The sequence below is a fragment of the Ornithorhynchus anatinus genome, chromosome 2 (genome assembly GCF_004115215.2).
Source record: "Ornithorhynchus anatinus isolate Pmale09 chromosome 2, mOrnAna1.pri.v4, whole genome shotgun sequence".
Taxonomy (NCBI): Eukaryota; Metazoa; Chordata; class Mammalia; order Monotremata; family Ornithorhynchidae; genus Ornithorhynchus; species Ornithorhynchus anatinus.
Window position 1 is genome coordinate 47,757,589 of NC_041729.1, and position 22,420 is coordinate 47,780,008.

Sequence of the window (22,420 nt, forward strand, 5' to 3'; positions counted from 1 at the left end):
GCTAAGCCCCCTTTTTCCCCCCCTCACCTCTGCTCCTCCCCCTCTCCCTTCCCCTCCCCTGAGCACTGTGCTCGTCTGCTCACTTGTATATATTTTTATGACCCTATTTATTTTGTTGATGAGATGTACATCCCCTTGATTCTATCTATTGCTGTTGTTTTTCTCTATCTCCCCGGATTAGACCGTAAGCCCATCAGTGGGCAGGGATTGTCTCTATCTGTTGCCGAATTGTCCGTTCCAAGCGTTTAGTACAGTGCTCTGCTCATAGTGAGCACTCAATAAATACTATTGAATGAATGAATGAACAACCTGAAGCAGACATTCCTTAACTCTCTGCATCAAGTCGAAGCTTCCGACCGCCTGATTTAAGGTATTCAGTAAGCTCTCTCTCCCTTACTTATCCTCACTCCTCTCCCACTATAACCCAGTCTGCGCACTTCGCTCCTCTAATGCCAACTTCTCACTGATTCTCTCCCTCGTCTCACCTTTGACTCCTTACTCACAGCCTCCCTCTTGCCTGGAACCCCCTCCCCCTTCTCCATCAGACCGCTTCTCTCCTCATCTTCGCATCCTCCTGCGAAAATCACATCTCCCTCAGAAGGCTTTCCCGGACTAACCGCCTCTCCTTGTTTCCCCTCCGCTGCTACTGTGTATGTCACTTGTACCTTTGTGTCCTCTCCCTGAGCATTTTTGTACCCACTCTTGCAAAGACCAGTGACAGCCATAGCAGTCTCTGTGGATAAGAGTGTTTCCCTGGACCCTAAGCCACAGGGGACCTGAAATTCCTTTCCTCTGGCTCCAGTACCCTACTAATGTTGTTTTTATTTTGGGTGTGCGTCCTTCTGTTTTATTCTGGACTTAGTGTTTTATTATTGCCCACTTCTATTCATAGAGTGTGAGCCCCTGAAGGACAGAAACTATACCTGATTCCCACCTGTGTATTCCTTCCCAGCACAATGCAGTGCTCTGCCGCAGTAAATGCTTAATAAATAATACTACTTTTACCCCTTCCAACTGTCTAGAATTTATTTTACTGTCTCCCCCACTGGATTGGAAGGTCTAAATAATACGACTATTACCCCTTCCAACTGTCTAGGGTTTTAGTGTCTCCCCCACTAGGTTGGAAGGTCTTTGTTGACGGGGATTGTGTCTACCAACTCTACTGTCCTCTCCCCAAGTGCTTAATAAAGCGCTGTTCCGTAGAGTAAGCACTCAGTAAATACTGTTGATGGAATGAAATTAAAATAGTGCCAGAGAGGGTTTCTGGAAATGGCTTGCTTACCCGTTAATAATAATAAGTACGGTATTTGTTAAAGGGCTTACAATGTGCTAGGCACCGTACTAAGCGCCGATGGGGATACAAGCAAATCGGGTTGGACACAGTCCCTGTCCCACGTGGAGCTCACAGTCTCTATCCCCATTTTCCAGAGGAGGAGACTGAGGCATAGAGAAGTGATTTGCACAGAATCACACAGCGGACAAGTGGCGGATCGGGATTAGAACCCCTGACCTTCCGACAACACCATGCTGCTGCTCTCTGTTTTTTTCCAAAAGAGGGTAGCCACGCTATTAGATTGTGGGCTGAATTAATTTCCCCTGAGATGTGGCTTGTAATAATAATAGTATTGAGCACTTACTATGTACCGAGCACTGTTCTAAGCGCTAGGGTGGATACAGATTAATCAGTTTGGGTACAGTCCCTGTTCCACATGGGGCTCGGTCCCTGTTTTACAGCTGAGGCCCAGAGAAATGAAGTGACTTGCCCAAAGTCACCCGGCAGACACGTGGCGGAGCCGAGATTAGAACGCAGGTCCTCCTGACTCCCAGGCCCGTGCTCTATCCACTACGCCACGCTGCTTCGCTTGTAGATCATTTTGAACCTCATGGCTGGTTGGGGTTTTCCCAGCCGTAGAAAGGTGTCCCTTCTGTTTTGACCGGTTGTTCTCCTGGGCTCCTCCCAACTAGACCAACAACTTCTTCCTCTCCGGTCACACGTGTGCGATCTTCGGCTTCCTTCCCCTATTTCGGATAGGCCTTCCTTCATTCTGTACTTCTCCTATTTCATCCTGTAAAAGTTGAACCTCGTGGCTTACAGGTTAGAGACCCTGTATCTACCTCAGCGTTTAGAACGGGGCTCGGCCCATAGTAAGCGCTTAAATGCCATCATTATTATTATGGCATGTCCTATTGTTAGTAAAGAATTTTTATTGTAATCTTCCAAATGCTTGGGCTTTATTGAGCGCTTACTGCCTGCAGAGCACTGAACTGAGCACTTGGGAGTGTACAGTTGAGTTGGTAGGTGTGATTCCTGCCCACAAGGAGCGTACAGTCTAGTGTCCTTCGTAGTTGCTCAATAAATGCTACCAGTTTGATTAATTGATGATGGGGAGGAGAAGGGTGTCTTGGACCAGGTTCCCCCCTCCTTCCTTCCCCCATCCCGACTTCAGGTTCTCAAGTAGCCCCAGATCCTTGATCACTTGGCATTCACTACCATCCACCTCTGACAGAAGGAGAGAGAGAGAAGCCTTCAATAATAATAATGTTGGTATTTGTTAAGCGTTTACTGTGTGCAGAGCACTGTTCTAAGCACTGGGTACAGGGTAATCATGTTGTCCCACGTGAGGCTCACAGTCTTAATCCCCATTTTACAGGTGAGGGAACTGAGGCCCAGAGAAGTGAAGTGACTTGCCCACCGTCACACCGCTGACGAGTGGCAGAGCCGGGATTCGAACCCATGACCTCTGACTCCCAAGCCCGGGCTCTTTCCACTGAGCCACGCTGCTTCACGTCCCGCAGCCTCAGGATGCTCCCAGAAATAACTAGAGACGTTTCAGTCCGTTGGATGGAACTTTCTACTTTGCAGTCAGTTCTCCTTCAGTGTAGGGGTTGGGTTCTCAAGGAACTTCAAGTTATGAATAAATCACATTTTGGGGGGGGGCCAAGGGGGTGGTATTAAGCGCTCTCTAGGTGCCAGACACTGTACTAAGCACTGAGATGGATGCATGGTAATCAAGTCGGACACAGTCCATGGTCTACTTGGGGTTCACGAGTCTCAATCCCTGTTTTACAGATGAGGTAACTGAGGCACAGAGAACTGAAGTGACTTGCTTAAGGTCACGCAGCAGACAAGTGGTGGAGCCGGGGTAGAGCCCAGGTCCTTCTGACTTCCAGGACCGGGCTTTTATCCACTAGGCCACACTGCTTCTCTGTTATATACATTATATCACGGAGGTGAGTCCGAGTGCACCATTTTTCTTTCTAGGCCGTTCTTGGTTTAGGAAGAACGTTTCCTAATTTTGCAATCTTGTTTTATCCAAAGCGGGTATTGAAATCTGGGATGGTGGTAGAATTGGCTTCAACAGAAAGCTACAGATGACCCCTTGGGAAGTGAGGACCTTAGAAAAGGAACAGCTCAGGGTATTAGGAGAGGGAGGAAATTAGAATACCTTGAACAGCACAAAATTTAATTTTCAGATTTTCCAGTAGATGGAAAATCTACTTGCTTTGTTTTTTGATCACTTTAACAGCAATAGTAGCGAATTCTTTACAGTAGGAATATCCTTGGGGAACCCAATAAGTGGTTGATTATAATAGAAAGTAATGAGTCTTGGGAAGCTTCTTTCAGAAACGAACTCAAAATATTAGCAACATTAATTCTGTGATCCTCAGAAAATTCCAGTTGCCAGCATGACAGTCACCAAGGTGTGTTGTTGGCAGAGCTTGGAATAGATCCAGGAGTAGCTTCTTGTCTCTGCCTAGAGCTCTGTTTTCTATGCTCCCTCCCATCTATTTTAGATTTCAAGTGTTGTGGGAATAATAATTTTTTTTTTCAAATTGCTCACACATTATCATGGTACCTTTTTTATAAAGGACTTGCCGACAGTAGCAAGAAAGGAGATCCAGAGATCATTGGGGGTGACTTTCCTGTGGAAATTTGAAAAATTTCTAAATGGAAATAAAGCATTTGACCTGTTTCAGGGACTGATGAAATATTGAGAACTTTAAAAAAGTAGGTGTTTTGTAATGGAGAGTTTTTTTAATAGTGCTTCCTCTCACTTTCAGTTATAGTGTGGCTTCTTTTGATGTAACTAATGGTCGACAACACACAGATTCTTTTTATTGATAATGGTGCAGGAACCTCTTTGGTTTGTTACCGTGGTGCCATCCAGGAGGCTATGGGGAAGTTTTTTTTTTTAAATTCAAGAGGGGGGAAAGGAATTAAAAAGGTATATTTAACACTGGCAGTGTTGCACAGGGCAAACCTATGGCAGTTAAATCTTTAATGAGATCTCTCCGTCTCAGCGGCACTGGCAAAATATGCAGCTGGCTGGTAGGGAGGTGGGAGGTGTGATAAAAGTTCTACAGAATATCTGAAAAGTATTAAACCAAGCAAGCTCTGGTGAAACTTGTGACCTCCTGCAGGCCTCCTGATTAGCCTAGGAGCTTGCCTGATTGACAGTGTTGTCTAGGCGAGCTTGGCAGTGCCCCTCTAGCCCATCGCCGACCTCCTCGCGCTGGTTTGAAGTTCCTGGCCATGTAAGCGAGATTAAGGGCAGGGCTTGGGGGAAGTCCACGTCTGAAATGCTCTCATTAAGGTAGATGAGCTGATGTTGGGATTCCCAGGATGGGTTTAGAACCGGAGCTCATGGAAGGCGGCTAGGAAACATTTATTCTGCTTGCAAAGCATCATCCGCTCTAATGTTAATAAGATTTCCCCCCTTTCTCTTAAATTACGCTTGCCATGGGCTCTCTGCTGGTTAGTGGGTAATTGTTCTCGAGTCCTGAAATTTCCTTTGTCTCCCCCCTCATTTCTCCTTTCTTTTCACCCTTCCTCCAGGAAAAGAACTCAGTAACTTAAAATTGCTACTAATTTAGCCTGAACTTTAGCTACAAATTTTTTAAAAAATAACTGCTGGCAGCCAAGAAGGAAATAGAATCACCAGAAAATAAGTAGGAAAAAGGATAGATTTAAAAAGAAAACTGGATTTTTTTTTTGCAAATGGATGGAAGTGTGAACTTTGAAATGCTTTAAATGATTTCCTGCGAATAAAGAAGGGGAACTAATGGAAAAGACTGGACTAAGACATTGCAGTTGTTCAGGTGAATGTAAGGAAAAAAACAGTGTCCAATTGACCCCTAGATTATGGCAATGCTTTCATTTTTGTCATGGGAAAAACAGTTTTTCTTAATTTAGCCACTGATAATTATCCCTATGTTAGGAGGGATTAGGATCCAATAAATAGCATCACTGTAGTCACCTTTCAGATAGGATGGAAGGAGAAAAGTGGGAACATTATTTGATCAGCAAATAGTGTTTTAGATACCCATGTTAATGTTCAGTATTAATTGCTCTAAAAAGAAGTTATACGGTTATGATTTCTGCCCTCTAATTTCTTACAATTAAAAAAAGAAGATATTTTATATTTGACTTGAGGGAGGGATAAATTTTAATCTGAGATTTAAACAAGCAAACAGATCACTTGTAATCACGAGTTCCTACATTCATTCAGTCATATTTATTGAGTGCTTACTGTGTGCAAAGCACAGTACTAAACGCTTGGGAGAGTACAGCGTAACAACAGATGCATTTCCAGCCCATCAAATGAAATATACAGGTCCTGAGGAAAGTGAAAGATAGCGTTGATTTTCTCCACATTTTTAAATGTGAATTGCGTAACTGGAGATTACCAAAGCCAAATTTAGTTTCGTCATCCTTCTCTCTCATCCTCCTTGAAAACATACCTATTCATTCAGTCAGTCATATTTATTGAGCGCTTACTGTGTGCAGAGCACTGTACTAAGTGCTCGGGAATAATTATGGTATTTGTTAAATGCTTACTATGTGCCAGGTGCTGTTCTAAGCATTGGGGTAGGTACAAGGTAATCAGGTTGTCCCACATGGGGCTCACAGTCTTGATCCCCATTTTACAGTTGAGGTAATTGAGGCCCAGAGAAGTGAAGTGACTTTCCCAAGACCACACAGCAGACAGGAGGCAGAGCTGGGATTAGAACCCACGTCCTCTGACTCCCAAACCCACGCTCTTTCCACTAAGCCACGCTGCTTCTAGTGAGTAATCAGAGATGTAGATTATTTTATCAAAGGGTTTTTTCTGTAGAAACTGATTTTAGAATTTCAGAAAATCTGACTAGGAGGTACTGTATTTGCAAGGGCACCTTCCTGGACCAAATTTTTTTAGCCTAGGTTTTGACTGTTAGCGCTCCAAAATTTGTATTTAAAGGTCACCTATACCTTCCAAGCACTTAGTAGAGTGCTGTGCACACAGGAAGGGCTCAATAAACACGATTGAACAAATGAATGAATCTTTTGGGGGTTCAGCTCACCTGTTTGAAATCCCACCAGCCGGGTACTGAGATCGAGAGGACATGCCAAACGCCCAGCCCCTCAACCCTCCCTTGGGTTGTAAACAGATGACCCTATGTAGTGTCCTTTCTTGGTAGAGAGGATTTAATAAAAATAATTGTATACAAAGAAACCTTAAGACGAGACCCAAAAAGGAACCCCCATGGTTCCCAACCCCCTCCTGCAACGGTGCTGTGCTTTCTTTAGCATGTTCCCTGTGATCGTGCCGTCCACGGGACTTCACCCTACTAGCCTGCTGATATCTACTCCAGTGCTTAGAACAGTGCTTGGCACATAGTAAACACTTCAGCAAATTATATAATTATTATTATTATTAATTATGCTCCAGCTAACGTCATCAGGTGAGAGACTGACGTTATGGAGAGTCGCTTTTGGTGGGAAGTGGGGAGGGTTGTGAAGAGCAAGCAGTTTGCCTGTTCTAGAAACTTCCCCTCAATTATGTGAGGGGCCTGGCGTCACTAGCCTGTCCCAGCGCTATTCGGATCGGTTTCGTGACCTAACCGTAGTGTTAGGTCTTCGTTTGGGGCATGGAGATGGAGAGATGGGGCCTCTTGAGGTCGGGGTTAAAAAAAGAAAGGGAAGGTATCTCAGATACAAGCCAAGGTTACCCCCATAGAAGAGGGAAGGTGAAGAGGAAGGAGACCAGAAGGGAAGAACCTGGAAAGGAACAGAGATCAAAGAATTCTTATCCGTGCTTCCTCTGGGGTTTGCTGGTGGTGGTTGAGCTAGCGTTGGACCCGCTGCAGCCCCCCGATCAGGGAGAAAGGGGCAGACATCCAGAATTTACCTCGATCACATCTACTCTCTACTGTCCCCTTGCCCACGTCCTCTCTTTATTTAGCTTAGAACTCCCTCCCCCTTCATATCCAACAGACCACCACTCTCTCCCCCTTTAGTAATCCTAAAATCACATCTCTTCCCAGATGCCTTTACAGGCCAAGCCCTTGTTTCTAAGCCCTTCTCACTCTTTCTTCTGCAGTTGGATCTGTTCCTTCTATAAGCACTTGCCACCCACCCCACCTTCGGCCCCACGGCACTTAGGCACATCACCTTATATCCTGCCATTTCCTCTCATTCATTTTAATGCCTGCGCATCTAGACTGGAAGCTCACGGTGGGCAGGGATTGTGTCTACCAACTCTTGTAGCGTCCCAGATGCAGGGCTCTGCACACAGTAAGTGTTCACTAAAGATTGCCGTTGGATTGATCGCTTGGTCGATGATAGAGTCCCTGCTGTCAGGGAGCTTACATTTTAATGGGAGAGGCAAGCAGAAACAAAATATTTACCAGTAGTGGGAAAGGGAAGACAAGAGACCACTGGTCATAACATAAGTTTAGAAAGCTGAACAGATAAGTAGTGTACCAGGATGAAAATATACGTAAGTGGCAAGACTGATTGTATCTGCGTAAAGGTGTCCGGTAATTGTGGAGGACTCGAGTAGGAGGGAGATGCTTTATCGTCTCTTGTTGAAATGGCTCCAACAACCATTTCTGTGTTCTAATCTACTTCCCGACCTTTCGCCTCAACTGGCAACTACATTCTTGCCTCGGGGACGGCTCTATGTGGAAATCCCACCGACACCACAGACTCAGCGTGTATAAAACCAAACTCATCTCTCCCAAATTTTCACTACCTAACTTTGCCGTCAGTTGACAACTCTTCTAGCCATCCAGTCTCTGAAGCCCTTGTGCAGATATCAGTCGATGGCCAGTCGGTGGTATTTATTGAGTGCTTACTATGTGCAGAGCACTGTGCCAAGCCCTTGGGAGACTACAGTACAAGAGAATTAGCAGACACGTTCCGTGCCCATAATGAGTCTAGAGGGGGTGACAGACATTAATATGAAACGATAATTTATAATAAATAATTTAAAGGTGTATACGTAAGTGCTGTGGGGTTGGGGCAAATATCAAATGTCCAAGCATTATCCATAATGCCTTCTCTTTCAGCTTCCATAATGAGTCTGACACTAAAACCTGTCAAAATTTCCTCCACCACCTTTCCAGGATCCACCTCTTCCTCATTATCCCAACGATCACCACACTTGGTCATATTTGGGTCTCCTTGCCGCATCTTCTTCCTTGATCCCATTCCACCCCCACCAGCTTCTGCTTCGGGACTTATTCACCCACCTGTTGCATTTCTGTCTGTGCCTGTCGACTTTCAACACTGATAGTTAAGCGCTTACCTTCTACGACGTACAGTACGTCAGAGCACAATGCAACAGAGTTGGTAGACACATTCCACGTTCTAGAGGGGACTTATTTAAATACCTCTTTTTCCTTGACATCTGTCTATAGTTTTTGGCACTAGATTATAAATTCTTCGTGGGCAGGGGTTGGGTCTTCCACCTGTTATACTCTTAGTGTAGTGCTCTGTACAAAGTAGGTGTTTAATAAATGATGGGGTCACTCATCAGGAATAATAGATGACCATCAGTCCTGAGACTTGAGAATAGAAAACCTGTAGAGGGGAATGGATTTTAGTGGGAATGACTTGTTGCAGCAGCCAGGCCCCCCAAATACAATGAGCAAGTGGCTCTTACCTAGAATTGATTTTAGTGTCTGTCTCTCCCACTAGACTGTAAAGTCTTTAAGGGTGGGGGTCCATGACTACTTTGTACTTTCCCAACCGCTTAGTCCAGAGCTCTGCACACAGCAAGTACTCAGGAAGTATTTCTAAATTGGTTAATAAGCAGGCCGGGGACGCAGTACAAATCGGAGTGCGTGGCCTCTGTCCTCGTTGCCCAGTTAGGAAGAATCAGGGCCAGATCCCGGCTGTCCTGATTCCCAGATCAGTATGGACCCAACGCGGGGACTGTTCAAAAAATACTACCGATCCCCCTTCAGAGATCTAAAACCAAATTCTGCACTTATTGACCAAGTTTGCTTTTGAATGCAAGGTAAGAAATCAACGAATCAATCAGGGTTATTTATCGAGTTCATGCCGTGTGCAGAACATTGTTCTAAATGCTTGGGAAAGTGCATTGCAAAGAGTTCGTAGGTGCAGTTTCTGCCCACAAGTAGTTTACAGACTACAGAGGGCGATAGACATTGAAATAGATTAAAGATAGGGGAAATAGTAGAGGAGTAAACCATATGAACCATAATAAGTATTCATTTCCTTTTATTTATTTGTTTTTCTGAGAAGTGCATCATCATCTTCCCCAAGAAATATGGCTTGCCAGTGTGCAAAGCTAAAATGTCTCAGATATCTTGTTTCGTGATAGATAACGGCGAACAGATCGGTGTTTGGATCCGTAGCCCTTTATTCAGTGTTCTGAAGTGTACTTACAAAATAATCACCGCATGGAGGAATTGATCTTTAAATTCAAATTTATCTACTGGAGCTTTGGAATGCTGTTAATAGTATTTAATTTTCCTCAGCTCATATTTGCCCCTAGTATTATTGAGTAGTTCTTTCGATTCTGCATCTAGGTCTTGAAATTACTATGTTATTAACTTCTCTGATTACTTTCTACCCCTGAAAAGCGGCTGGTTGGGAAAGTAGATTTTCCGTTATTATTACTGAAATTGCATTTGATACATTCTTACAATGCGTCAGGCAGTGTTTTAAGCACAGGAGTAGATACAATTTAACCAGCTGGGACACAGCCCCTGTCCCATATGGAGCTCACAGTCTAAGAAGGGAGAACAGGTATTCACTCCCCATTTCACAGATGAGGCAACTGAGGCAATAGCCAGCAATTGGCAGAGCCAGGATTAGAACCCCCAGCCTTCTGATTCCTTTACGCATCCCTTTTCACTAAGCATGCTGCTTAGTCCTCCCCTTCTAGACTGTAAGCTAGTTGTTGACAGGAAATAATAATAATGTTGGTATTTAAGTGCTTACTATGTGCCAAGCACCGTTCTAAGCGCTGGGGAGGATACAGGATAATCGGGTTGTCCCACGTGGGGCTCATACTTTTTAACCCCCATTTTACAGATGAGGTAACTGAGGCCCAGAGAAGGGAAGTAACTTGCCCAAGGTCATACAGCAGACAAGTGGCGGAGCCAGGATTAGAACCCTCGACCTTTAACTCCCAAGCCTGTGCTCTATCCACTAAGCCACTCTGCTTGTGACTACCAACTCTGTTAGATTGAGCATAGTACAGTGCTCACAGTAAGCACTTAATAAATATGATTGATAGGCCACACTGCTTGGTTGCCAGCCACTTTGGCTGAAACGTGATATGTCATGCTATATAATTCTTAGACATCCTTGGAGTTCCCTTGGCTCATTTTGGAAGTGTATTTAGGAAGTGTCTAACAAAGCATATAATTGAATGTAGGGCCTCCCAGGATTCGTATGCTCTGTGTTTGTGAATGTTGCAGAGTCCCTTTAGGGCCTATCAGTTCATTACCCCCCCCCCAAAAAACCCAAACAAAAAACACCCCACTTTATAAATATGAATTTTGTGGAGAATGTTTTTAAAAATCTGTGATTATGAATAATAATTCTGGCATTTAAGTTCCTTCTGTATGCCATATGGGGTAGATGGAATACAGTCAGATCAGAAGCATCCTAAGGGGCAGGAGAGCAGGTATTTTACACCTAAGGAAACTGAGGCCCAGAGAAGTTAAATGACTTGCCCTAGGTCACACGGCAAGCAAGTGGCAGAGCCAGGAACAGACCTTGGGTCCTTTGACTCCCAGCCCTGAGCTCTTTCTACTAGGCTGCGCTACTTCACTCATTTAGGTGGTTTGCAGATCTGTTTCAAATTAGTTTCCGTGTGCTTATTAAAAGCCTTTTCTCAATCTCTATAAGGATTTTCTTTGATCACTACATCTACAGTAAGTAATCTTGCAGACTTTGAGTCCCCCTGTAAGATGGACTTGCTCAGTCTTATCCGTATTGCCCCAGTGCTTAGGCACATGGGACGTGCTTCGTAAATGCCGTAATAGTGAGATAATTATTACACTATTGAGAAACTCTCATTGGGTTCAAGAGATGGTAGACTGGGTGGTTTGGGGAGCTTTACACCAAATTGAAATGATTTTGTTAAATTTCGTGGGATAGAGCGTTAAATGGAATTAGAAGCTCTGTACTTCCTTTTTTAATGATTTAAATTTACTTCTGTTTGGTGTGGTGATCAGCTGATGGTTTTTGAGTGCTCATTAAGTGCAAAATAGAATGAATCAAAAGCAAAGCAACACATTCTCTGCCCTAAAGTGCCTGATAATCTAACTGGGGGAGGCCGGCAAAAATTGTTTGCAAATAGTGGGTGCCTAATAAATCCTATTTTGCCTTATTAACCTCACTGTCCTGTAAAGAAATGTTTTGGGTGGATTTGCCTACGGTGGCTTCTGTTTGTTAACGTAACGGTTTCATGGCGTGTATTCTCGGTTCCAACCTGTTCGTATTAAACTGAGGTGAATTTTAGTATTTATCAAAGGCTTACTCTGGGCAGAGCACTGTACTAAGTTTTTGGGAGAATACAATAGACTGAGGCCATAAAAACCTTTTTTTTTTTTTTTTGCTGCACATATACAGTAGTCTTTAAACAGCAAGTGTTTTAACATACTTATTTGCACTAATAATTTAACTACTGTCTTACAGATTGACTTGATGCAAACACAACAAGGGCTCCAAATTACACAGTATGCGATTTTTGAGGTATGAGCTTTAGACACCTCTCACTGTGGCATGAATAGTGCATCAAGCTTTAATTTCAGTCGGATCTTTCTCAGGGAAAACTACTGTTCTTACTCCCCCCTCCCAATACCGTGGTTAAAGTAGATAAGGGGCCCGAAGGTTAAGTTTTGATCCCTTCTCGAAACCAAGGCTTTAAAATTCAGTTAGTGTCCTTTTTTTTTTCCAAGGGAGCTCAGCGAGACCGTGACCTGCTAGATCCGTAATGGCCTGTCCTTCCCTTGACATTCGCGGAGCTTTTTCTTCTCTCCTTTTGAGCTTAAATTTGGGCTGGCTTGCTATAGTGATTACCTTGGTTGGGCGGGAAGCCTCTGTTATGCTTCAGTTCGTTCCTCAGTGTTGCGATGTGGGGGAAAAAAAGACCTAGAGAGTGGTCGAGGTGAAAGAAGAAAGAACCGGGGGAGTATTCAGTTCAGTGCTGAACTAAAGACCGTTCACCAGTTTAGAAGTATTTTGGTGGAGAAGGCTAATATACTAAGTCTCTAAGGAATTGAGATAGACGCTTCTCTGCCATTTAAGGCATTCCACTGAGCCCCGAACCCACTGTTTTTTTATGCTATGTGCTCTCTCTTTCTGTGTGTCTCTCTCTGTGTACATATTTATATGTGTGTGTGTATATATATGTATATTTTTTATATATATTTTATGTACTTACTATTTGTCAAGCACTGTTCTAATCGCTGAGGTACGGACAAGTTAATCAGGTTGGACATAGTCCCTGTCCCACATGGAAGTCGAAGTAGGAGGGAGGACAGGTATATAATAGCCACTTTTCATATAATAATAATAATGATGGTATTTGTTAAGCACTTACTATGTGCTAGGCACTGTAACTTAGCACTGGGGTGGGTACAAGCAAATTAGGTTGGACACAGTCTCAGTCCCCATTTTACAAATGAGGGAACTGAGGCACAGTGAAGTGACTTGCCCAGGGTCACACAAGAGATAAGCAGCGTGGCTCAGTGGAAAGAGCACGGGTTTGGGAGCCAGAGGTCATGGGTTCTAATCCCAACCCTACCACTTGTCAGCTGTGTGACTTTGGGCAAGTCACTTAACTTCTCAGTGCCTCGGTTACCTCATCTCTAAAATGGGGATCAACACTGTGTGAGTCCCACGGGGGACAACCTGATTACCTTGTATCAACCCCAGTGCTTAGAACAGTGCTTGGCACATAGTAAATGCTTAACAAGTACCATCATTGTTATTATTAAGTGGTGGCGTGGGGATTAGAACCCACAACCACCGGACTCCCAGGCCCGGGCTGTAACCTCTAAGCCATGCTGCTTCACTATGAAGTGAAGAAACTGAGGCACAGAGAAGTTGAGTGACTTGCCCAAAGTCACCCAGCAGGCAGGGGCAGAGCTGGGATTAGATCTCAGGTCCTGTGACTCCCAGGCCCTTGCTCTTTCCACTTGGCCACACTGCTTCTCACTGCTTCATCCCAATAATCCCAGTAGATGTATTCCCTATTGGATTGTAAAGCCTAAATTCCAACAAAACTGATAGACCTTTATTTACTTGTAATCTTAAAATAGTCACCGTCAGAAACTGTGGCCAGTTAGAAGCAGTTGTAATAATAGCAGCAGAAAGAGTTTGTTAAATGATTCAGTTGGTTTTTTTTTTTTTAAAAAAAAAGAGCAAATAGCCTTCAGGAGGGAACATCACCTGCAGGTGTGATTGTTGGTGGGGTTTGTTTTACTTCAATCCATTTGCCATTTGCTTTTCTGTACTGGTGTGTTCCCATGATAGCCGTTATTGTTAACTTGATCACTTGGTGAGTGGAGATATTTGCCTCATTTAGGAAGGACACTTGGTTTTGTAATTTAAGAAATCAAATATCAAAAACAAAAGATTTGAACAACAGGCTTAAGTCACCTGGGGGGCGGTAAATAATCAAATGTAAGTAAACCCCCCAAAATCAGTTGCTTGTTTCGTTTTTAAACAGTGTACAATTGTGTACCTATTTGGAAATGAGTCATTATTTACCACTGTGGGCAGGAAACGTGTCTGTCAACTCTGTTATATCTTTTTCTTTGAAGCGTTAATTACATTTTTCTGCACACAGTAAGCGCTCAATAAATATGATTGATTACACCTGATGAAATTGCAGTAATCAACCGGATTCACTCCTGTGTTGAGGGGTATCTAAATTGAATTCTGTGGAATCGCATGGAGTGCTGTTGTCTAATCACAGATTTATGCGCTTCTACTCTTCATTGTACTGTTTTAAGTGTTTGGTAGAGTATGAAAGAATTAATAGACATGAACCCTGCCCTCAGGGACCTTACACTCCGTTGCGTCTCCCCACCTCGGTATATCTACCGAGTATATGTCAAGTATAAGCACTCATATTGCCACTTAACTCTAGTTTTAAACACTTATGGCTCCACATGACCCCACTTGCCTATATTTCCATGCCCTTATATTCTGTTATAAGTGGGGTTCTCAGAGGTGACTAGAAGTTATTTTCTTAAGCTCAAAATGGGCTTATTAACATTTAATGATCTCCTAGAACTGTCAAATGGAGGATTGATAAAATGCGATAGCCAGACCGACAAACTTCTCGTGCTGCTCAGATAAGACTCTTTCCAGTGTAACAAGTGTTCGTCGATTCCCCGGCTGTGTGCAGAACACTGTATTAAGCGCTCGGAAGAATATAATAGTAGACAAGAGCCCCATTCCCCTCGGTGGTGGTGGAAGAGGGATTGTCATAGCGGCTGCTTAAGTGTAGAATTTCAGGCTTGTATCAGTTTTCAGGAAAGCAGGTGAACGTTTAAAAAATGATTAAAGAAGACACCTCAATCTCTATATCGCTGCCAACCCCCCGCCCCCGTCCTGTTTCTGGCCTGGAATTCCCTCCCCCTTCACGCCCCACAGATGATGACTCTCCCCACCTTCTGAGTCTTATTAAAATCACATCTCCTCCAAGAGGCCTTCACCTTTTCCATCTCCCTTCTGCCTTATTTACCCTTTACTCACTCCACTCTCAGCCCCACAGCACTTACGTACATATCGCAAATTTATTTTAAGGTCTGTCTCTCCTTCGTAGACTCTGAGTAAGCTCCTTGTGAGCGGCGAACTTGTCTACCAAACGTGTCTACCGGATCCGCATTCTCCGAAGCATTTAGTAAAATGCTCTACAGTAGCGAGCGCTCAGTAAATATGATCGATCGATTTAGTGATGTTCAGGAAGGCATAACCTGCTCCAAGGTGCGTTTTGAAGGAAAGAAGGCCCTGTTCAGCTTTAATTGGGTAAATCTCCTCAAGTTGAAAAACCATTACCCCCGCCAGCTGGGCTAGTTTCTATTTTTATAGCCCGTTGAACAAACTAATTGTTCATATTGTAACTAATGTTGGGATGCTATTCTTTCAGCTACTTTAATAGAGAAGAAATAATAGCTTAATGTTACAGACTAGGGCATGTGAAGGATTTTCACATTTTTAGGGGTACTGGAATGGTTTCCAATTTATGACATGTCTGTCTGTGGGGAAAATGTACCATATGATACAGGTGTTCATGATGCATCCATTTTTTTGGAGAAAGATATGATGTGGGGTATTCCTGTGTAAGGAAGGGCTTTTGGGGATGGGGGGAGGTGTTGTGAGTACTTGGTGCTTAGGTGGTGTTGAAGTGCTCAAGTGACAGGGGAATGCAAGGAGGGGAAATTTGAAGCGTGATTTCGGCAGGGCTTTGAAGATAGGGAAGGAGGTTTTCTCCGCCGGTTGAGAAAGGGCAGGGAGTTTCAGGTAAAAAAAGATGGAGTTTGCAAGATAGCAGCAGGAGAGACAAGAATGGGCACCGTGAGTAGGTTGGCTTGAGAGGATTGAGGTAATGCAAAATGGGGCGTAATGGAAAAGGAACGAGGGTAAATACTGGGGGATTGAGCCGATCGAGAAGCCGAGAGTGGCCCAGGCCTGGAAGTCAGAGGACCTTGGTTCTCATCTTGGCTCTGCCACTCGTCGGCTGTGTGATTTGGGGCAAGTCACTTCTCTGTGTCTCGGTTCCTTCTTCTGCAAAATGGGGATGCGATGCCGGTTTGCCTGTGAGCCCCATTTAGGGCCTAGTTATCTTGTATCTACCCCAGTGCTTAGTACAGTGCTTGGCACATCATAAGTGCTTAACCAATACCACAGTTTTTGTGAAGTGTCTTAAAGCTGATGGTTAGGAATTTCCACTTAATACAGAGAGGAACAGACAACCATTGGAGGTTTAGAGAAGCAGCGGAGCTCAGTGGAAAGAGCCCAGGCTTGGAAGTCAGAGGTCCTGGGTTCAAATCCCGGCTCTGCCACTTGTCAGCTGTGTAACCGTGGGCACGTCATTTAACTTCTCGGTGCCTCAGTTACCTCATCTGTAAAATGGGGGTTAAGACTGTGAGCCTCAGGTGGGACAACCTGTTGACCCTGTATCTCCCCCAGTGCTTAAAGCAGTGCTCTGCACATAGTAAGCACTTAACAAATACCAACATCATTATTATTTTGAGGAATGGGGAAGTGCATGCAGATTAAATCCTATTCCATTCGTTGTTGTATTTGTTGAGTGCTTACTGTGTGCCGAGCACTGTCCTAAGCAGTTGGGAGAGTACAATACAACAATAAATGGACACATGCCCTGCTAGCTCCTCATCTTTCCTGTTGCTAGTGAATCCGCAGTGGCCCACAGAGCTATTTGGCTCTCCTCAGAACAGCCAACACCAGGAGATCCTTTCAACTCGGGTTATCTCTAGGTAACTCAGCCTGTTTTTGAGAGTGCGTATGATTGTGCCGACGCATTTGCAGTCCGAGAAGAGATGGGGAGAATCTCTTCTGGCTCTCTGGTTGGTGGAAGGGAGGGAAAATACTGGGGACCGTTCTCGTATTCACAGAGTGTGCATCCTTCCATAGTCACCCTCCAGCCTCATACCTCACTACCTGCAAGGCCAGAGACGGCAACCCATGCGTGACCAATCAATCAATGGTATTTATTGAGTGCTTACTGTGTGCAGAGCACTGTACTAGACACTTGGGAGAGTAATCGTGGTAATAATAATAATTGTGGTATTTAAGTGTTTACTATGTTCCAGGAACTGTACTAAGCCCTGGGGTGGAGGCAGGTAGATGGGTTAGACACGGTCCCTGTCGCACAGTACAGTCTAACAGAGTTGACAGACACGTTCCCTGCCCGCAACGAGCTTACAGTCTAGAGGAGAGCCTTTTTTATCCCCACACTGTGACGATCCTGCTGATCCCTGAAGCTATTCATTTTTTTTTTCTGGTACTCCTTGATGCTTAAGCTTTGGTAATTGTTTGATAATTCACGAGTAGTACTCATTTTATTTTTCCTATTCATTGTTTTTCCTGGTATTCCTTGATGCCTAGGCTTTGGTAATAGTTTGATTGCAGTTCACTGGTGTCGAAATCCATTCCCAAAAAGGATAAGCTAAATTGACTTTTCTCACTTAAAATGAACACTGAACTCCCTTTGTAGGTTTTATTTTTTGAGCTATATACTGGTGTCATTCTCTTGGCACATCTTTTGGAATGGTTTCTTCCCACCTCCCTAGTAAATCCTTCTTATATAAGTATGGAGTTGAAACTAACTTCTGGTCGATTGTGTTGCCTTTTATGTAATAGTTGAGAATCCCCATGCCTGGTTTCTTTTTCTTGTTTCTAGTCACTCTTTTTTGTAAAGAGCCCTTTCAAAATAGTTCATAAAATGATAGTAAATTTTTTAAATAATGTGGTGCCTTTTGCAAGAAGGTTCAGATCTATTGGCTGAGAAGAACTATGGTCTTGGAATAGCTGTGATAGTTCCCTCTCCTTAGCTGCTCTGTACCCGTGTTTCCTTTTTGACGTTGGCTAAGAAGTGAGAAAAGATTTTAAGAGTGCCTGGTAGTCTGTTCAGATTTTCAGTGGGCTCTTGAAACAGATAATGTAGAGTTGAAACTTGGGAATGGTCACACATTTTTTTGGATATCAGACCCCCCCTCACCCCCAGCAAATAATTTTTTTATTAAAAAAGACATGCTTGTGATAAAAATGTGAATATCAATGTTGGGACTGTCTCTAGGTTTGAGTGTTTTAATTACATTTTAAATTTGATATACACATGTTTTTCTCTGATTTTTGCAGAACTGATAGTGCACCAGCCGACCAGGATCATTTAAAATATTCTTCGTCTAGAGATCGGGGCAGTTCTGCCTCTTATGGATTACAACCTTCAAATTCAGTTGTGGTGTCTCGTCAACGGCACGATGATATCAGAGTCCACACCGACATACAGAATGAAGAAAAGGGTGCGTGCATTTCCTTTTTATGACTGAAATATTTTAAAGATTATTTTTATAGCACTTAGCATATGAAAATATTTTGGGGAGGTTGGATTTAATTAATTGTGAAATTAATTGTGAAGGTAATGGTTTTAAAACGGTTCGGCTATAGACATGAAATGTAGGCGAGGCATTTTATTGAGGGATATATGTCAAAACTGAAAGTCGGAATAACCACAGCTGGATGACTTTGTGTTATAAAAGTCAACACAAACAATTTTGGATTAATTCGCAGTCATGAGAGGTTGAGTGTGGGAAAAGTATATTCAAAGTTATTGCTCATATTTTGAAGCCAGATATTGCAGCCTGTTCATTTTGCCAAACCTTTAACAAGAAATGCTAGAAACAAAACGAACAGTGTGAAGTTTCATTTCATTCATCCTGTACAACTTTTATTGGTATAATGAGCAAGGAAATTGACAAAAACAGAAGGAAAAAGATGAAAAGCAAAGAATCTGGGCAATTCACAGCCCTTGAAAAATTAAACTGATGGATTTTTTTGCCATTAAATAAAAATATAACTTTGTATAGCAAATTTGTGACTGTTTTAGATTAGAGGAAAGTGAAACGTTTCTGGATTTGGAATTATCCCAGCTTTATTATTCACAGGTGGCTACAATGTCAATGGAGGAGCTGGGGAAAATACTTATGGTCGGAAGTCGTTGGGGCAAGAGCTGAGGGTTAACAATGTGACCAACCCTGATTTCACCAGTGTTCAGCATGGAAATCGTGCTTTAGCCACAAAAGACATGAGGAAATCACAGGGTAAGAGTTCGGCCAATTCAGAGAAGAAATCGTGGAGCACACCTCACCGTCATCCCAATGTATCGTGTGTCCAAAGCGAGCGATCGGGAGTGGAGGATAATGTTCAAGGAGGGAAATGTGTATTCGGGTATAATTAAGGTCTGGTGGTTAACCTCTTATTGAAATTGTCAGTGGTATTTATTGAGCGCTTACTGTGTGCGTGTGGAAGAGTACCAATCAACAGAATTGGTAAATACATTCGGGGGGCTTCCAGTCCAGGAGGCGGAACATTAATATAGAATCAGTAGCGGAGAGCGTGTGAGGACTAAAGCCCTGCACGATCCCTAAATCTTAGGATCCATCTTGAATCTAGGGAAAATTGGGATCTGCTTTTTGTGAAATCTGAATTAAACTATAAATTGCTTGCAGGTACCCTGGGTTATAGCAAGAGGTGGTGAGGACCAGGTGATTGAGGGGGATTGGAGGCCTGATAATGGTAGGAGCTCCGGGCGTTGCTGCTGCTGGGGAGGACGATGATGTTGTCTTGCTAGGATAAAGATAGAGTTATATAAACAAGGCCAGTTTGGAACGGGGTTGGGTTATCCTTTCTCCCTCCCCCCCAAGCTATACTCCTCCGATCATATTCGTTGGGGCTTTTAGTAGTAGTTGTAATATCACTTTTTGAATGTCTCCGTGGTACAGTGGTCCATACTAGGTGCTTGAGAAATACAGAATAAAAAAAAGCCACGTTCCCTGCCCACAAAGACCTTACACCTTGGATTTCTGCCAGAGGTATATCACTGCCCCAGCACAGGCCGGGAGGGTGGTTGGGGTGATCCAGGATGAATCCCGTTGATGGATTGATTTGACTGACTAGGGGTTGGTAGGTCAAATGCAACGAGAGGCCTCGGACTAAAGGGAGTCCAGGATAATGGAGATCGAGTAATAATAATGATAGTGTTTGTTAAGCGCTTACTATGTGCCAGGGTCTGTACTAAGCGCTGGGTAGTTTGGAGTGTGGCGCCTCGAGTGTAAAAGAGAGGATGATCCTAGTAAAGGAAGGGTGGAGACTGTACTTTGTGGTCCGAGTCGAAAGTCTGGAAGACTTGACTGAGACGGAGAAGCAGCGTGGCTTAGTGGAAAGAGCACGGGCCTGGAAGTCAGAGGACCTGGGTTCTAATCCAGGCTCCACTGCTTGTCTGCTCCCTGGCCTAGGACAAATCTCTTAGCTTCTCCATGCCTCATTTCCCTCATCTGCTAAGTGGGGACTCAGTCCCTTTTCTCCCTCCTACTTAGATTGTGAGCCCTGTGTGGGACCCGATTATCTCGAATGGACTCCAGCACTCGCACGGTTCTTGGTACACAGTAAGCGCTTAACAAATACCACGGTTGTTATTATGGAGAGCAAGCTCAGTGTAAGAAGGCAGTGGCAGAGGTCACAGTTTTGAGCCAAGAGAGGTGAATTTGCAGTTAGAGATGGAGAGAGTGATTTGCGTGATTTGGACAGTGGAAATTTAATTTCTCTTCACTCGAGGCTATTAAAATCTATATTCAAGTAATACAGAAACCTTTGTTAACCAGCAGCAGGAAGAGGAGTCTGACCAGAGAACATCCATCCACTGCAGGGTGCCTCATGTGGGCCTCTTAGGGTGCCACCGTGGGGAAACTTTGAGTAGAAGGGGTCTGGGAGTAACTCAGTTTTGGGGAATTGATGTCTGATTTTTCAGCCCCCGGTTCCACATTGGTGTAGGGAGAGGCCGACTGAGCCGAGCTCCCCGTGGCTGGATCTCTAATTGCTTCTCATGCTTTTCTTCCACCAGACTTCCTTAGGGCGCCGCCTCTCTCTGATCAATGCCCACAGTTAATAATAATAATAATAATAATAATGGCATTTGTTAAGCGCTTACTAAGTTCTAAGCTCTAGGGGTGGATCCAAGCTGATCGGTTTGTCCCACATGGGGCTGTCTCCTTTCCTCCCTCTCGCCTGCCCCCCACCAAATTGTACTCTCCCAATTATATGTGATGGGGCCTTTAGTATAGTTGTAGTATCATTTATTGAGTGTCTCCTTGGTGCACTGCTCTGCACTAGGTGCATGGGAAGTGCAGAATGTCAAAATGACACGTCCCCTGCCCACAAAAGCCTTACATTTATTGGGGAAGACAAGCATAGTGTCTAGATTGTAAGCTCCCTGAGATCAGGGAATGTGTTTACTAATCTGTCGTATTCTTCCAAGTGCTTAGAAAAGTGCTCTGCACGCAGTAAGCGCTCAATAAATACCATTGATAGTGCCATAACTCAAATGATTGATTTCTTAGTAGTGTATTGAAGTTTGAGCTCCTGAGTAGACTTCAGTCGTATTTATTGAGCACTTACTGTGTGCAAAAAATTCAGGAGCCCCGGGTGCTAGTCCCAGCTCTGCCATTTGCCTGCCCTATCACCTTGGGGAAGTCATTTAACTTTTGTGCCTCACTTCCCTCACCTGTAAAATGGGGAGAATATCTGTTCTCCCTCCCTCTTTCTCTGTGATCTTATGTGGGCTAGGGATAGTGTCCATTCAGATTAGCAGTGCTTAGCATAGTGCCATCATTGTTAAACTGATAAGTTCAACTTTAATAGTTGTGTCGCCATCCTTTTTTGAAAAAGGAAAAGAGGACTCTCTAGTTAGTTTTTCTCTCTTTCCCCTTCCTAGTTCAGCTGCACTAATTCACCCAGACTTGTAATTAAAACCAGGTTCAAGAAGTTATCATATATTATTTAGGGATATTGCCCAAGGTGAAGAGGAGGTTTCCAACGGGTACCAGGGATGGTACCTAGGTGGAAAATTGCATTGAGCACATGCTTTCTTTGCAGTCGAGATGGCAGGAATTTGCCCTTGGTCCAGAGATTCAAGGCTGTTGGCTCTGTATAGGCTGTGCACGTGTTGCCGGAAGCCTGGGTGGGTGAAAGAAGAGATTATTTTCTTAACCCATTCTTCTCTTTCACCCAGTGACCTCCTGATGACTTTTCAGTTTTTCTCCCATGGGAATAGTTCTTCCTATTCAAGGCCATGCTCGGCTGTGAAGTTTGAAAAACCTTGTGAAATCCACGTACTAATGGAAAGCACATTATTTCCAGAGCGATCGTTGTCTTACTCTGACGAGTCTCGACTGTCAAACCTTCTTCGGAGGATTACCCGGGAAGACGACAGAGACCGAAGACTGGCTACTGTGAAGCAATTGAAAGAATTCATTCAGCAACCAGAAAATAAGCAGGTCAGGATGTTTTTCCTCCATACGGAAATGCCGAAGACTCTGGCATTTACTTACGAATCAAACAATGTTTACCAAAAAGGCTAGA

At 43.8% G+C, this 22,420-nt stretch overlaps 1 protein-coding gene across 2 annotated transcripts in view; it reads left to right on the forward strand.

Annotated features, from left to right (window-relative positions):
- SMG1 (SMG1 nonsense mediated mRNA decay associated PI3K related kinase) overlaps positions 1-22,420 on the forward strand; it is a 117,293-nt gene that overhangs the window by 14,872 nt on the left and 80,001 nt on the right. The window contains exons 2-5 of one of the 2 annotated variants that reach the window (XM_029058054.2): positions 11,942-11,998; positions 18,143-18,306; positions 18,949-19,104; positions 22,199-22,335. In XM_029058054.2, coding sequence (XP_028913887.1) covers positions 11,985-11,998; positions 18,143-18,306; positions 18,949-19,104; positions 22,199-22,335 — 471 coding nt within the window. In that variant the 5' untranslated portion in view covers positions 11,942-11,984. The remainder of the gene's footprint in view (positions 1-11,941; positions 11,999-18,142; positions 18,307-18,948; positions 19,105-22,198; positions 22,336-22,420) is intronic. The other variant, XM_029058053.1, reaches the window with a different exon arrangement.